The sequence below is a fragment of the Rhinoraja longicauda genome, chromosome 8 (assembly GCF_053455715.1).
Source record: "Rhinoraja longicauda isolate Sanriku21f chromosome 8, sRhiLon1.1, whole genome shotgun sequence".
Classification (NCBI taxonomy): domain Eukaryota; kingdom Metazoa; phylum Chordata; class Chondrichthyes; order Rajiformes; family Arhynchobatidae; genus Rhinoraja; species Rhinoraja longicauda.
Genome location: NC_135960.1, coordinates 74,739,265 through 74,756,874, shown reverse-complemented (window position 1 = coordinate 74,756,874; position 17,610 = coordinate 74,739,265). Strand labels below are relative to the sequence as shown.

The window sequence follows — 17,610 nt, the reverse complement described above, 5'->3', positions numbered from 1 at the left end:
CCTGTCCGTCTTCAGCCTTCTTCACAGCCAGGGTGAGACCAAATGCAAAATAGAACAGCACCACATATTCCACCTAGGTCGTCTGGAAACCCAATGGTATGGATGCTGAATTCACCAACTTCAGGTAACCCACATTGCCTTCCCACTCTCATTAGTCCTCTCAGTTCACCTTTGTTATCTCATGCTCTCCTGGATCTATCTGCCCACCCAACATCTACCAACTGCTACACCACCCCTCCTCTGCATTTTTACGCACTGGCCATCATTCCTCTACCCCCAACCATAGTCCTGATGCAAGGTCTTAACCCAAAACATTGACCATTTTGTACGCTCCACAGATGTTGCTTTACCTGTGGAGTTCCTCCAGCAATAAATAGTTTCTTGTGGTTCCTCAGATCTCATTTTCTGTTCGTTCCTTCCCTCCTTAATTTTCTCCATATTTTAAATTATGCGTCTAACTATTCTCATATCCAATGAATGGTCATCAACAGTTTTGTTATGATACTGTTGCCTAACAGTACTGAGCTTTTTCAAAATTTTGTTTTTAATTCAGATTTCCTACATTTGGGCTGCTTTGCTTTTGCTTCATGACCTACACACTTAATACTGAAATCCTTTTGTCGTTTACTCTCTGACCACCCAACTACCCATCGTCCTTTAGTCCCTGTTCTTTCCCTCATTTCCCTGCAGAGTAGAACTTCCTTATCACTGACTTCTTCTGTTCAAATAAAAAGACATTGATCATCGAAATATTAATTCTATTAATTTCCACCACAGATATTGCATAACCTGCTGAGTATTTCCAGCAGCCAGTGTTTTTTGCATGTGTTCTGATTATAGCTAAATTGACCAATTAATAAAACACCATAAAATAATAGAAAACTTTCCTTATTCAAATACAAGTTTTCACTGCCAACAAATAAATATGGTATCTGTGCATTTAAAAAAATACTACATAGTTGAGGAATGCGTACATTATTTATAATGTTTACTGTATGATTTGCTTTGTATCCGTAGAACCATTCTACGGGCATAAAAGTCTCTGTATTCGTCAGGAAGTTCGCCTAGTGTCTTGAGGGCTCGGTCCAATATCTGCATGGCTCTCGAGGCTGCTGTGGGATCCTTGTTCCCATACGTGTCTGTTTTATCGTAGCAGTCTTCTGGAAGGTGTTTCCAAAAAACATTCACCCCCACCCCAAACTCTTTAGCCACGGTATTATGAAACCACAATGCTGTAAAGAATAAAAAGCGATTTAGAAGATTAAGATATTCTTACAAAGTAACTGAAAGAACATTTCATACTTTGGATATTTCAAGCATGCTAAGTTTGCATAGGTCAAGATCTTGGAATTAAAGTAATATCCAATAAAAGGTCGACACAAAATGCTGGAGTAACTCAGCGGGACAGGCAGCATCTCTGGAGCGAAGGAATGGATAATGTTTCGGGTCGAGACCCTTCTTGACTCAACGCAAAACGTCACCTATTCCTTCTCTCCAGAGATGCTGCCTGTCCTGCTGAGTTACTCCAGCATTTTGTGTTGACCTTCGATTTAAACCAGCATCTGCAATTCTTTCCTACACATAACATTCAATAAAACTGATTTTGAGACATTTATATGGACAGCACGTCACACTGGTATTTAATCATTGTCAAAAGTTGTGACATAACAATTTACATTCCGTGACTCTGATTCATTCCGTGAGATGGGACTCTGCGACTCTGATGTTTCTTTGTCAAACCCAAGAGAACAAACCTGTGGAGTGCCTGATCAAAATAGGCAAACACTGCATGAATCAAATCCAAAAGCACCCCACTCAGGTCACAACAGAAATAAAATGTAACCATTTTTTCCAATTTGTACCACATTGCATGTCATCATGAGTTGTGAGATCAAACAATTTTTAAATGAAATGTTTATAATAAATTTCAAAGAAATCTTGTGGGGCCAGACAAAGAAGAGTGAAGTCTTGTGAGGTGTCAGGGGACTGTAGATGTTGCCCTCAGAAGAGTGAGTCAAGGATGAAGCATGAATGTAGAAACAAGGAACTGCAGATGCTGGTTAATACACAGAGTGCTGGAGTAACTCGGCAGGTCAGGCAGCATCTGTGGAGAACATGGACACAGAGTGCTGGAGTAACTCAGCGGGTCAGGCAGCATCTGCGGACAACATGGACACAGAGTGCTGGAGTAACTCAGAGGGTCAGGCAGCATCTCTGGACAACATGGACACAGAGTGCTGGAGTAACTCAGCGGGACAGGCAGTATCTCTGGAGAACATGGACACAGAGTGCTGGAGTAACTCAGAGGGTCAGGCAGCATCTCTGGAGAACATGAACACAGAGTGCTGGAGTAACTCAGCGGGACAGGCAGTATCTGGACAACATGGACACAGAGTGCTGGAGTAACTCAGCGGGTCAGGCAGCATCTGAGGAGAACATGGACACAGAGTGCTGGAGTAACTCAGCAGGTCAGGCAGCATCTGTGGAGAACATGGATAGGTAACGTTTCAAAGAGTGCTGGAGTAACTCAGCGGGTCAGGCAGCATCTCTGGAGAACATGGATAGGTAACGTTTCGGGTCAAGACCCCCCTGCAGATCTGAAGAAGGGTCTTAGCCGTTTATTGCCTTATGGGTGCTTAATGTTTAGTGTGCAATAGTGACCGAAGGCTCTAGTTCTCTATGACTCATGACCTGTGAAACTGCAATTAATCACAAGGAGAGAATCCATAAATTGGAGGTGCAAAGGACTTGGGAGTGCTAGTGCAGGATTCCTAAAAAGTTAATCTGCAAGCTGAATCGGTAGTAATCCTCCCCTCCAAAACCACCTCCCACGAATCCAACTTCACCCCCAGGGCGGAGCCATCCTTCCTGATGAGTTTGTTGATCCTATTGGCTTCCGCAGCCTTCGCCCTGCTGCCCCAGCACGACAGCGAAGAAGATGGCACTGGCTACCACCGATTGGTAGACCATCTGCAGCATCTTACTGCAGACTTTGAAGGAGCCAAGCCTTCTCAAAAAGTACAGCTAGGCTCTGTCCCTTGTACAGGGCCTCAGCTTTCCTGCACCAGTTCAGTTTACTGTCCAGGTACACTCCAAGGTATTTGTACTCCCTGGTAAACTGCACATCCACAACATTGATGGAGACAGGGGACAGGGGTGTTCCTCTCCTAAAGCCCACCACCAACTCCTTAGTCATGTCGGTGTTGAGCTGCAGGTGATTCAGCCCACACCACTCAACAAAGTCGTTGACTACACCTCTGTATCCAGCTTCCCTCTCCTCACTGACGCAGCCCACAATTGCAGTAATCTGAAAACTCCTGCAGGTGGCAGGAGACGGAGTTATATCTGAAGTCCAAGGCGTAGATGATAAACAAAGGATTAGGCCAATTGGTAAATTGAGGTTTAGGCCAATGTTAGATCAATTTGCAACTGAAATTGTTGGAGGAACTGAGGATCATAAACATTCCAAAAATAGCAGTTTAATTAATGACTTGGTTTTTAGAGTTTAAGGAGAAACTGCTCGGATTCAAATTTGGTTTCTTGATGTTACAATTTATAATTATAAAAGCAAAATCTTTACAACATGAATGTGTGTAGAAAGAATCACATACAAATTGCAAAACTGTGACATAAACAATGCAAGGAGAAAATGTTAGCAGAATTGTCATCCAAACTACTTGTTTTCTTCTAAATAGTCCCAAAGAATTTTCATCTCCATCCGAGAAGGCTTCTGGCCTCAGTGTAACATCTCACCTGAAAGACTGCACTTGTGGAACATAGCTAGAGTACTGCACTGGAACATTATCTGAGATTTGTATGTAGGATTCTCAAACAAGGCATACTCATGGTATTTGACTCAGATGGAAAAGGCTCAATACAGAATAGATCACACCATCTCATTTAATTTTAACAGCATTCAGGAGAATCATTTATGATCTCCAGTTATCAAGAATGATATAATGCTTTGCTAGGTTATTTTGATGTTAAATTGAAATGTAGAATTGATCTAGCAGAATACCTGGAATGAAAAGCACATCGCCTGGCTCTAATTGACATTCATACTGCTGGGCTTTAGAAAATTGGGGATACTTTCCCAAATCAGGAGTGTCCAGGTCCAAGACCGCAGATTTATCACCTGCACAAAGTTAGAAACAATTATGGTTATCATCAGTCAAGCAAACAATAAAAACTACAAAGATATTTTCTAAGTATGACAAATTACAGGAATTACCTTCATAATTTTAATATTCAAATGTGAGTGTACAAAATGATTGATTTAGAGCGAGAGAGAGAGATAGAGAAAGAGAGAGGAGAGTGAGACACACAGAGAGAGAGAGAGAGGGAGAGAGAGAGAGAGACAGAGAGAGAGAGACAGAGAGAGAGAGAGACAGAGACACAGAGAGAGAGAGAGACAGAGAGAGAGAGACACAGAGAGAGAGACACAGAGAGAGAGAGAGAGAGAGAGAGAGACACACAGAGAGAGAGAGAGCCAGAGAGAGACAGAGAGAGAGACAGAGAGAGGGACAGAGAGAGAGAGAGAGAGAGATAGAGACAGAGATAGACAGATAGAGATAGAGAGAGACAGATAGAGATAGAGAGAGACAGATAGAGAGACAGATGGAGAGAGACAGAGACAGACAGAGAGAGAGAGAGAGACAGAAAGAGAGAGAGACAGAGAGAGAGACAGAGACAGAGAGAGAGAGACAGAGAGAGAGAGAGAGACAGAGAGAGAGAGAGAGACAGAGAGAGGGAAGTTATTCTGTTATCCTAGGGAAGTTATTAAGTTATCCTAGGGAAGTTATTCTGCAGTATTATAAATAACAGAATGCAGGATTTCCTTAGCAAATATAATATTCTCAGAAAAAAACAAATTGGCTTCCTTCCAAAACACCGCACCACTGACCATATCTATACTCTTCACACTCTCATTGGAAAACATATACATCAAGCAAAAAAAAGGAAAAATATTTGCCTGTTTTATTGACTTTAAGAAAGCATTTGACTCTATTTGGCACGAAGGGCTTTATTACAAACTTCTCCATTGTGGTATAGGAGGAAAGGTATATGACCTTATTAAATCAATGTATTTGAATAAAAAAATTGGGGACGAATGCACTGATCTCTTCACCCAGAGAAGAGGCGTCCGGCAAGGCTGCAATCTGAGTCCAACACTGTTTAATGTGTACATAAACGATTTGGCAGTAAAGTTGGACCAGAGCACAGCGCCAGGCCTCTGTCTTCTGGACGGAGAGGTAAAATCCCTGCTTTATGCGGATGACTTGGTTTTGTTGTCTCCCACAGAACAGGGACAGCAGCAACAGTTAGACCTACTCGATGAGTACTGCCAAAATTGGGCCCTGGCAGTAAATCTAAAGAAAACCAATATCACGATTTTTCAAAAAAGACCCAGATGTCAGGAAGACAAATACCAATTCACTCTCAATGGTATCATTATCGAACACACTATGAGCTACACTTACCTTGGTCTGACTACTGCAGCATCAGGGAGCTTTAGCATGGAAGTGAATGCACTAAAAGAGAAAGCTCAAAGAGCCCTGTACGCAATAAAAAGAAGATTCCACAACATCCAAATTCCAATTAAAATCTGGTTTAAAATATTTGACAGTGTAATTCAGCCCATTGTGCTTTATGGTAGTGAAGTATGGGGTCCACTCAGTCACCACAGCTATACTAAATGGGAAAAACCCACAACAGAGGCCCTACATGCGGAGTTTTGTCGGAACATCCTCCGCATCCAAAGGAAAACACCAACAAACGCGTGTAGGGCGGAATTAGGTAGATACCCACTGATAATAAATATCCAGAAACCAGCACTAAATTTTTGGAATCACCTTAAATCTAGTCCCCCAGACACCCTCCAGTTCAAAGCCCTCCAAACCCAAGAGGGGAACCTAGAAAAGAGCTCCCTGTGTCAGTTGGTATTGAAACTCACTACTCCTACTCAGTTAAACCTTGACCAGTCTCAGATCAACACTGCTTTCCAATCACCAGTTAGAGTGAACCAAATTATTAAACAATGCAAAGAAATCTATTTGGAACATTGGGATAAAGTAACTAAAAGCCAAAGCAGACTAGAGTGCTACCGTGCCCTAAAAAGAGATTATAAATTGGCAAACTATCTCTCAACTGTTAGAGACATAAAGCAGAGACAGACCCTCACCAAGTACAGGTTAAGTGACCATCATTTGACAGTTGAAAAAGGAAGACAGAAGAGATCTTGGCAACCAAGAGAAAATAGAATATGCGGTCACTGTTTGACAGATGAGGTTGAAACAGAGATGCACTTCCTCTTAAAATGTAAAAAAATCGATAAAATAAGAAAAATATATCTTGAAAAACTCAGTCTGGGGACCCCAGATTTTAAAGAGCTAGACGATATATCAAAACTAAGAATAATCTTGGAGAAGGAAATACAGCCCATCTTGGCCCACAATACGTAACAGCATGCCACACCCTGAGGGACCAACATGTACACATACACTCACACACACAGAGACACAATACGTAACAGCATGCCACACCCTGAAACCAACATGTACACATACACTCACACACACAGAGACACAATACGTAACAGCATGCCACACCCTGAGGGACCAACATGTACACATACACTCACACACACAGAGACACAATACGTAACAGCATGCCACACCCTGAGACCAACATGTACACACACACTCACACACAGAGACACAATACGTAACAGCACGCCACACCCTGAGGGACCAACATGTACACACACTCACACACACAGAGACACAATACGTAACAGCATGCCACACCCTGAGACCAACATGTACACATACAGAGACACACAATACGTAACAGCATGCCACAACCTGAGGGACCAACATGTACACACACTCACACACACAGAGACACAATACGTAACAGCATGCCACAACCTGAGAGACAGTGAATGACCAACATGTACACATACACTCATACATAAATTGACACTAAGGAAATTAATATCAAGCTACTAAACTTGCCACCTTGCTGTACTGTTTACAACTGCAAGAACGAGTAGCAATCGATAAAAGGCTATAAATGTATTGCATGAATATATATATATATATGTACATGTACAGGGCTATATCGACCCATGCATTGTATACTTGTGTTTATATTCATGCATTTTAAATATGTATGATGCAATGTTCTATACTTTGGCAATATAATGATGTATCTTATCATGCCAATAAAGTATTTTAAATTGAAATTGAAAATTGAATTGACAGAGAGAGAGAGACAGAGAGAGATAGAGAGACAGAGAGAGATAGAGAGACAGAGAGAGACACAGAGAGAGAGAGAGACAGAGAGAGAGACAGACAGAGAGACAGAAAACTACAAAGACTGCACCCAAACATAAGGAGAAAATTCCTCGACCGTAGAACCAGCCAATCCCCATCTACCAACACTCTCCTCCGCCTAGCAGAGCTGGTTCTTACCCTCAACAATTTTTCCTTTGACTCCTCCCACTTCCTCCAAACCAGAGGCGTAGCTATGGGCACTCCCATGGGCCCTAGCTACGCCTGCCTCTTTGTCGGGTACGTCGAACAATCCCTGTTCCGGACGTACACCGGCCCCATCCCCGAACTCTACCTCCGCTACATCGACGACTGCATTGGTGCTACCTCTTGTACCCATGCAGAACTCACTGACTTCATACACTTCACTTCCAATTTCCATCCTGCCCTTAAATATACCTGGACTATCTCCGACATCTCCCTCCCGTTTCTGGACCTCACCATCTCCATCACAGGACACAGACTGGTGACGAACATTTACTACAAGCCCACTGACTCGTACAGCTATCTGGACAACACTTCTTCCCACCCGGTCCCCTGCAAAAAGTCTATCCCCTACTCCCAATTCCTCCGTCTACGCCCGGGATGAGGTGTTTCACACTAGGGCTTCAGAGATGTCCTCATTCTTCAGGAAACGGGGTTTCCCCTCTTCCATTATGGATGAGACTCTCACTAGGGTCTCTTCTACATCCCGCAGCTCCGCTCTTGCTCCCCCTCCCCCCACTCGTAACAAGGACAGAATCCCCCTCGTTCTTACCTTCCACCCCACCAGCCAGCGGATCCAACAAATCATCCGCCAACATTTCCGTCACCTACAACGGGACCCCACCACTGGCCATATCTTCCCATCCCCTCCCCTTTCTGCGTTCCGCATAGACCGTTCACTCCGTAACTCGTCCCTTCCTACCCAAACCACCCCATCCCCGGGCACTTTCCCCTGCAACCGCACGAGATGCAACACCTGTCCCTTTACCTCCCCCCTCAACTCCATCCAAGGACCCAAACAGTCTTTCCAGGTGAGACAGAGGTTCACCTGCACCTTCTCTAACCTCATCTATTGCATCTGCTGCTCTAGATGTCAACTTATTTACATCGGCGAAACCAAACGCAGGCTCGGCGATCGCTTCGCTCAACACCTGCGCTCGGTCCGCGTTGGCCAAACTGATCACCCGGTGGCCGAGCACTTCAACTCCCCCTCCCATTCCCAGTCTGACCTTTCTGTCATGGGCCTCCTCCAGTGCCATAGTGAGGCCCACCGGAAATTGGAGGAACAGCACCTTATATTTCGCCTGGGCAACTTGCAGCCCAGTGGTATGAACATTGACTTCTCAAACTTTAGATAGTTCCTCTGTCCCTCTCTTCCCCTCCCCTTCCCAGATCTCCCTCTATCTTCCTGTCTCCATCTATATTCTTCCATTGTCCCGCCCCCCCTGACATCAGTCTGAAGAAGGGTCTCGACCTGAAACGTCACCCATTCCTTCTCTCCTGAGATGCTGCCTGACCTGCTGAGTTACTCCAGCAATTTGTGAATAAACACCTTCGATTTGTACCAGCATCTGCAGTTATTTTCTAATACTACCAGAGGTCCTCTACATTTATTACATCCGACATCGAGGGAGTAGGAAGAATAACTTCATATTCTTCACGAACTACATCCATTTGTGGAGGGACAGCGCTGCCCTCGCAGCTGCGGCTTGCCTGCAGTCCGTTGTCTTTTGTGTTTTTTGTTGTTTTTGTCTTAATTGTAGTTTAAATATGATGTAGTGTTTGCGGTTGTGTGTTATGTGGGGAGGGTGGGAACTGTCTCTCCCGAACATTGTCTCTCTCGAACGGAGACCCGACCTTTGTTTTCCGTGTCGTGTCTCCGTTCCCGCTGCGGCCTACCACCGGCTATGTACCTGGAGCTGTCGGGCTCCGGCTAGGACCACCTGGACTCTGGTTCGCAGAGCCCGCGGCCCGGACTCACCACCTGCGGCGCCGGCTGCCTTCGGATGCTGCGGGAGCGGCTGCGACTCGTCTCCGGAGGCTCCGGCGCGGGCCGCGTGGATGTCGGAAGCCCACAGACCCCTGGATGGGGGCCGACATCGGGAGCTCCGGCAACGGCAGCGTTTTCGCCCGCCCCGAATCGTGGGGCACGGCCTGGAATAGGCCGTGGGATTTTCTCCGCCCGGCGCGGCGCTTCAATGTCGGGAGCCACGACCACCCCGATGTGGCAACTCCAACAGCCTGACCGCGGGAGAAGACGGCAGGGAAGAGAAAAAGACATTGTGGCCTTCCATCACAGTGAGGAGGTGACTGGAGGAGACTCACTGTGATGGATGTTTCTTTTGTTTGATGTTGGTTTATGATTGTATGTGTTATTGCATTTTTATTGATTATTCTTATTGGTCTTATTGTTGAACTGCGGGTAATTTTTCATTTCACTGCACATTTATGTGTATGTGACAAATAAATTGACTATTGACTGCTGGAAAATATTGTTAATATTGTCGATATTACTATTAATATTGTTGATATTGCTATTTTTAATATTGTTATTATTACTAGGTGGCAGTACAAGCCTGCCTTACCACGGCATACCAAATTTTACCTAACATTCCCCATTTATAGAAAGAAATAGTGTTTTCACACTTGTCCCACAAAATGGGTTTTTGTTTTTCTCCAAAGAGAAAAAAAAGAAAGATATATAAGTAAAAATAAATGAGTTGATTCCATATAAGCTGCTGGAATATCCAGGGTCTCTACTCCTCAACCTTCGGGATGAAGACTAGGAACCCTGAATTCCTAAAGCTCATAGAAGATACTGATATAATGATATTAACAGAAACATGGCACCAAAAGGATCCGTTTACTCACTGCCCCTCAGGGTATCATGAAGTCATGGTGTCCTCAGTAATAATTACTAATATACATAAGGGCAGAACTTGGTGTGGTACAAGGGAGAACTAGACAGTCACATCACATCAATAAAACTGGGGAAATCACATATATAATAATAATAATAATAATGCATTACATTTATATAGCGCTTTTCATATACTCAAAGACGCTTTACAGAGATTTAGAGAACATAGGGAAATGAATAAATAGATAAATAAATAAGTAAATAAGTAAACGAACAGAGAAAGGAGACAGAAGGTGAGGTGACCTTCAGTGGTTGAAGGCAGTACTGAACAGGTGAGACTTCTGCGATGTTTTGAATGTGGTGAGTGTGGAGGAGTCTGTAACGGTTTGGGGTAGTGAGTTCCATAGGGTGGGAGCAGCGATGGAGAAAGCCCTGTCCCCCCAGGATCTGAGTTTGGTCCGAATGTGGGGGGATAGGAGATTGGCAGCAGCAGAGCGGAGGGTGCAGGTGGGAGTGTGCCTGTGGAGGAGGTCGGTCAGGTAGGATGGGGCCAGGTTATGGAGGGCTTTGTAGGTTATGAGGAGGATTTTGTACTGGATTCTCTGGGGAGCCAGTGGAGTTTGTAAAGGACGGGGGTGATATGGTCACGGATCGGGGTGTGGGTGAGTAGACGGGCAGCGGAGTTTTGAATGTATTGAAGTTTACTGATGATATATGGCTGAAACTAGATAAAGGAATTGGAATAACTGAGGTAGATACATATCTATGTGCTGTCTACACCCCCCCAATGGAATCACCATACGTTGAGGAGGATCTATTTGAAACTCTCCACACGGAAATCAACCATTTCCAGGCCCAGGGAAATGTGCTACTATGTGGGGACTTGAATGCAAGGACCGGATGTGAACCCGATTTCATAGTCCCACAGGGCAACAACCATGTGTTCGGTCAAACCCCGTTGTACGTCACACCAACCATCACCAACCGGAACAACCTTGACTGAAATAAACAAAAGTGGCAGAGAGGTAGTGCATCTCTGTCGAGCCTTGGGCCTATATATAGTTAATGGTAGGTTCAGAGGGGACTCGATGGGGAGGTTCACATATTCCTCAGCTCATGGTGGACTATGCAATCACTGATATGGACCCCTGCACTATCAGTGCATTCACTGTTAGGCAGCAGTCCCCTCTCTCAGACCATAGCCAAATCAACGTATACCTAAAATTCTCTGCTCAAATTAAAGACGTAAAAAAGCCCAGTAAGCTCTATAAACTAAATCAGACATACAGATGGACTCCAGACAGTGGAGATAAATTCATCATGGCCCTGAACTCACCCGATCTCATAAATAAAATATTGAAATTTAAGACAAACCCATATGAGACTACCAGAGATGGTGTAAACATGGCCATAAATGACATTAATATGATCTTTCACAAGGCAGCTATCAAAGCTGACCTTGTAAAACAAAAGAGAAAAATCATCAAAAAACGTAACCATGAAAAATGGTTTGACTACGAGTGCAAAAATGCCAGAAAAAATCAGAGGAAAATATCAAATCAAAAACACCGCCAACCAAACAATTCAGACTTACGTATTAGATATAATGAAACCCTTAAAAGATATAAACACACTATTAGAAACAAAACACAAAACTACACCCATAAAAGACTTGAAGAAATTGAAAACTCCATAAATCAAAACAAATTCTGTGATATGGGCACAACAAAACCACAAACATTACCAACTCAAGATGGTGATAACTGGAGGGCATATTTCGAAGATCTATATAAAGATATTCCAATAAATAAAATAAACTCAATCTACTCTTATATCAGAGAAAAACTCCAAACATTAGAAACAACAATTAGAGACAATCAAAACCCTCTCGACTTCCCAATCACTCCAGAAGAATTGGCCATAAAAATAAAAACTCTCCATTCAAAGAAAGCTTGTGGTCCAGACAGCATTAAAAATGAAATGCTTAAGTATAGCACTCTGGAGATGCAGAACATAATGCTTAGGTTGTTCAACATCATATTTGGTTCAGGTTATTTCCCCAATATTTGGTGTCAAGGGCTTATTTCGCCATGGAAACAAATCAGATCCAAACAATTATCATGGCATCTGTGTCAGTAGTTGCCTAGGGAAGTTATTCTGCAGTATTATAAATAACAGAATGCAGGATTTCCTTAGCAAATATAATATTCTCAGTAAAAGACAAATTGGCTTCCTTCCAAAACACTGCCCCACTGACCATATCTATACTCTTCACACTCTCATTGGAAAACATATACATCAAGCAAAAAAAGGGAAAATATTTGCCTGTTTTATTGACTTTAAGAAAGCATTTGACTCTATTTGGCACGAAGGGCTTTATTACAAACTTCTCCATTGTGGTATAGGAGGAAAGGTATACGACCTTATTAAATCAATGTATTTGAATAATAAATGTGGTGTCAAAATTGGGGACGAATGCACTGATCTCTTCACCCAGAGAAGAGGTGTCCGGCAAGGCTGCAATCTGAGTCCAACACTGTTTAATGTGTACATAAACGATTTGGCAGTAAAGTTGGACCAGAGCACAGCGCCAGGCCTCTGTCTTCTGGACGGAGAGGTAAAATCCCTGCTTTATGCGGATGACTTGGTTTTGTCGTCTCCCACAGAACAGGGAGTGCAGCAACAGTTAGACCTACTCTAACAGTTAGATCAACACTGCTTTCCAATCACCAGTTAGAGTGAGCCAAATTATTAAACAATGCAAAGAAATCTATTTGGAACATTGGGATAAAGTAACTAAAAGCCAAAGCAGACTAGGGCGGCACGGTGGCGCAGCGGTAGAGTTGCTGCCTTACAGCGAATGCAGCGCTGGAGACTCAGGTTCGATCCTGACTACGGGCGCCGTCTGTACGGAGTTTGTACGTTCTCCCCGTGACCTGCGTGGGTTTTCTCCGAGATCTTCGGTTTCCTCCCACACTCCAAAAGACGTGCGGGTTTGTAGGTTAATTGACTGGGTAAATGTAAAAATTGTCCCTAATGTGTGTAGGATAGTGTTAATGTGCGGGGATCGCTGGGCGGCGCGGACTCGGTGGGCCGAAGGGCCTGTTTCCGCGCTGTATCTCTAAATCTAAAAAAAAATTAGAGTGCTACCGTGCCCTAAAAAGAGATTATAAATTGGCAAACTATCTCTCAACTGTTAGAGACATAAAGCAGAGACAGACCCTCACCAAGTACAGGTTAAGTGACCATCATTTGGCAGTTGAAAAAGGAAGACAGAAGAGATCTTGGCAACCAAGAGAAAATAGAATATGTGGTCATGTTTGACAGATGAGGTTGAAACAGATAAAATGTAAGAAATTCGATATAATAAGAAAAATATATTTTGAAAAACTCAGTCTGGCGACCACAGATTTTAAAGAACTAGACGATATATCAAAACTAAGAATAATCCTTGGCGAAGGAAATACGGCACATCTTGGTGCACAATACATAACAGCACGCCACACCCTGAGGGACAGTGAATGACCAACATGTACACACACACTCATACATAAATTGACATTAAGGAAATTAATATCGACCTGCTAAACTTGCCACCTTTCTGTACTGTTTACAACTGCAAGAACGAGTAGCAATCGATAAAAGGCTATAAATGTATTGAGTGAATATATATATATATGTACAGCGGCATATCGACCCATGCATTGTATACTTGTTTTTATATTCATGCATTTTAAATATGTATGTTAGGGGGGGGGGGGGGGGAGAGACGGGGAGGGAGAGACGGGGAGGGGGAGACGGGGAGGGGGAGACGGGGAGGGGGAGACGGGGAGGGGGAGACGGGGAGGGGGAGACGGGGAGGGGGAGACGGGGAGGGGGAGACGGGGAGGGGGAGACGGGCAGGGAGAGACGGGCAGGGAGAGACGGGGAGGGAGAGACGGGGAGGGAGACGGGGAGGGAGACGGGGAGGGAGAGGCGGGGAGGGAGAGACGGGGATGGAGGGCGAGGCGGGGGAGCGAGGGCGAGGCGGGGAGCGAGGGAGGCAGGGAGAGGTTGGCAGTTGAAAAAGGAAGACAAGAGATCTTGGCAACCAAGAGAAAATAGAATATGCGGGAGAGAGAGGGAGGCGGGGAGAGACGGGGGGGGGGGGAGACGGGGGGGGGGGGAGACGGGGAGGGGGAGAGACGGGGAGGGGGAGACGGGGAGGGAGAGACGGGGAGGGGGAGACGGGGAGGGGGAGACGGGGAGGGGGAGACGGGGAGGTGGAGACGGGGAGGGGGAGACGGGGAGGGGGAGACGGGGAGGGGGAGACGGGGAGGGAGAGACGGGGAGGGAGAGACGGGGAGGGAGAGACGGGGAGGGAGAGACGGGGAGAGGGAGACGGAGAGAGGGAGACAGAGAGAGAGGAGGGCCGGCAGAGAGAGAGGAGGGCCGGTGGAGAGAGAGGAGGGCCGGCAGAGAGAGGGCCGGCGGAGAGAGAGGAGGGCCGGCAGAGAGAGAGAGGGTCGGCAGAGAGAGAGAGGGTCGGCAGAGAGAGAGAGAGAGGGTCGGCAGAGAGAGAGAGAGGGTCGGCAGAGAGAGAGAGGAGGGCCGGGAGAGAGAGAGGAGGGCCGGCAGAGAGAGAGGAGGGCCGGCAGAGAGAGAGGAGGGCCGGCAGAGAGAGAGGAGGGCCGGTGGGGAGAGAGAGGAGGGCCGGTGCGGAGAGAGAGGAGGGCCGGTGGAGAGAGAGAGGAGGGCCGGCAGAGAGAGAGAGAGAGAGGGCCGGTGGAGAGAGAGGAGAGCCGGCAGAGAGAGAGAGAGAGAGGGCCGGTGGAGAGAGAGGAGAGCCGGCAGAGAGAAAGAGAGAGGGCCGGTGGAGAGAGAGGAGGGCCGGCAGAGAGAGAGAGGAGGGCCGGCAGAGAGAAAGAGAGAGGGCCGGTGGAGAGGAGGGCCGGCAGAGAGAGAGAGAGGAGGGCCGGTGGAGAGAGAGGAGGGCCGGCAGAGAGAGAGGAGGGCCGGTGGGGAGAGAGAGGAGGGCCGGTGGAGAGAGAGGAGGGCCGGTGGAGAGAGAGGAGGGCCGGTGGAGAGAGAGGAGGGCCGGCAGAGAGAGAGGAGGGCCGGTGGAGAGAGAGGAGGGCCGGCAGAGAGAGGAGGGCCGGCAGAGAGAGAGGAGGGCCGGTGGAGAGAGAGAGGATGGCCGGTGGAGAGAGAGAGGAGGGCCGGTGGAGAGAGAGAGGAGGGCCGGCAGAGAGAGAGAGGAGGGCCGGCAGAGAGAGAGAGGAGGGCCGGCAGAGAGAGAGGAGGGCCGGCAGAGAGAGAGAACGGCCGGCAGAGAGAGAGGAGGGCCGGCAGAGAGAGAGGAGGGCCGGTGGGGAGAGAGAGGAGGGCCGGTGGAGAGAGAGGAGGGCCGGTGGAGAGAGAGAGGAGGGCCGGTGGAGAGAGAGGAGGGCCGGTGGAGAGAGAGAGGAGGGCCGGCAGAGAGAGAGAGAGAGAGGGCCGGTGGAGAGAGAGGAGGGCCGGCAGAGAGAAAGAGAGAGAGCCGGTGGAGAGAGAGAGGAGGGCCGGCAGAGAGAAAGAGAGAGTGCCGGTGGAGAGAGAGAGGAGGGCCGGCAGAGAGAAAGAGAGAGGGCCGGTGGAGAGGAGGGCCGGCAGACAGAGAGAGGAGGGCCGGTGGAGAGAGGGCTGGCAGAGAGAGAGGAGGGCCGGCAGAGGGAAAGCTGGCAGAGAGAGAGGAGGGCCGGCGGAGAGAGAGGAGGGCCGGTGGAGAGAGAGGAGGGCCGGCAGAGAGAGGAGGGTCGGCAGAGAGAGAGAGGAGGGCCGGCAGAGAGAGAGAGGAGGGCCGGCAGAGAGAGAGGAGGGCCGGCAGAGAGTGAGTGCCATCAGACAGAGTGGAGGGCCGTTGGAGAGCTACCCGGTGGGTGGGGGTGGGGTCGGGCCTATTGCTACATGATTTTATCGGGTTGTATGCAAAACAAAGCATTTCCCTGTACCTAGGTACATGTGACAATAAAGATTCATTGACGGGAGAGACGGGGATGGAGGGCGAGGCGGGGAGGGAGGGAGGCAGGGAGAGGTTGGCAGTTGAAAAAGGAAGACAGAAGAGATCTTGGCAACCAAGAGAAAATAGAATATGCGGGAGAGAGAGAGGGAGGCGGGGAGAGAGGGGGGGAGACGGGGAGGGGGAGAAGGGGAGAGGGGGAGAGGTGGAGGGGGAGGGGGAGACGGGGAGGGGGAGACGGGGAGGGGGAGGGGGAGACGGGGAGGGGGAGACGGGGAGGGGGAGGGGGAGACGGGGAGGGGGAGACGGAGACGGGGAGAGGGAGACGGAGAGAGGGAGACGGAGAGAGGGAGACGGAGAGAGGGAGACGGAGAGAGGGAGACGGAGAGAGGGAGACAGAGAGAGAGGAGGGCCGGGAGAGAGAGAGGAGGGCCGGTGGAGAGAGAGGAGGGCCGGCAGAGAGAGAGAGAGAGGAGGGCCGGCAGAGAGAGAGAGAGGAGGGCCGGCAGAGCGAGGGCCGGCAGAGAGAGAGAGAGGAGGGCCGGTGGAGAGAGAGGAGGGCCGGCAGAGAGAGAGAGAGGAGGGCCGGCAGAGAGAGAGAGGAGGGCCGGCAGAGAGAGAGAGAGAGGAGGGCCGGCAGAGAGAGAGAGAGGAGGGCCGGCAGAGAGAGAGAGGAGGGCCGGCAGAGAGAGAGAGAGGAGGGCCGGCAGAGAGAGAGAGAGGAGGGCCGGCAGAGAGAGAGAGGAGGGCCGGCAGAGAGAGAGAGGAGGGCCGGCAGAGAGAGAGGAGGGCCGGCAGAGAGAGAGAGGAGGGCCGGTGGAGAGAGAGGAGGGCCGGTGGGGAGAGAGAGGAGGGCCGGTGGAGAGAGAGGAGGGCCGGTGGAGAGAGAGAGGAGGGCCGGCAGAGAGAGAGAGGAGGGCCGGTGGAGAGAGAGGAGGGCCGGTGGAGAGAGAGAGAGAGAGAAGAGGGCCGGCAGAGAGAGGAGGGCCGGCAGAGAGAGAGGAGGGCCGGCAGAGAGAGAGGAGGGCCGGCAGAGAGAGAGGAGGGCCGGCAGAGAGAGAGGAGGGCCGGCAGAGAGAGAGGAGGGCCGGTGGGGAGAGAGAGGAGGGCCGGTGGAGAGAGAGGAGGGCCGGTGGAGAGAGAGGAGGGCCGGCAGAGAGAGAGAGGAGGGCCGGTGGAGAGAGAGAGGAGGGCCGGCAGAGAGAGAGAGGAGGGCCGGTGGAGAGAGAGAGGAGGGCCGGTGGAGAGAGAGAGGAGGGCCGGCAGAGAGAGAGGAGGGCCGGTGGGGAGAGAGAGGAGGGCCGGTGGAGAGAGAGGAGGGCCGGTGGAGAGAGAGAGGAGGGCCGGCAGAGAGAGAGAGAGAGAGAGGGCCGGTGGAGAGAGAGGAGGGCCGGCAGAGAGAGAGAGAGGGCCGGTGGAGAGAGAGGAGGGCCGGCAGAGAGAGAGAGAGGAGG

General features: G+C 48.6%; 1 protein-coding gene across 1 annotated transcript in view; it reads right to left on the bottom strand.

Annotated features, from left to right (window-relative positions):
- Positions 1-777: 777 nt before the first annotated feature.
- tyw5 (tRNA-yW synthesizing protein 5) overlaps positions 778-17,610 on the bottom strand; it is a 56,458-nt gene continuing 39,625 nt past the window's right edge. Inside the window, exons 7-8 of the mRNA XM_078404294.1 lie at positions 4,019-4,135; positions 778-1,232 (exon numbers count right to left, since the gene is read on the bottom strand). Coding sequence (XP_078260420.1) covers positions 976-1,232; positions 4,019-4,135 — 374 coding nt within the window. The 3' untranslated portion in view covers positions 778-975. The remainder of the gene's footprint in view (positions 1,233-4,018; positions 4,136-17,610) is intronic.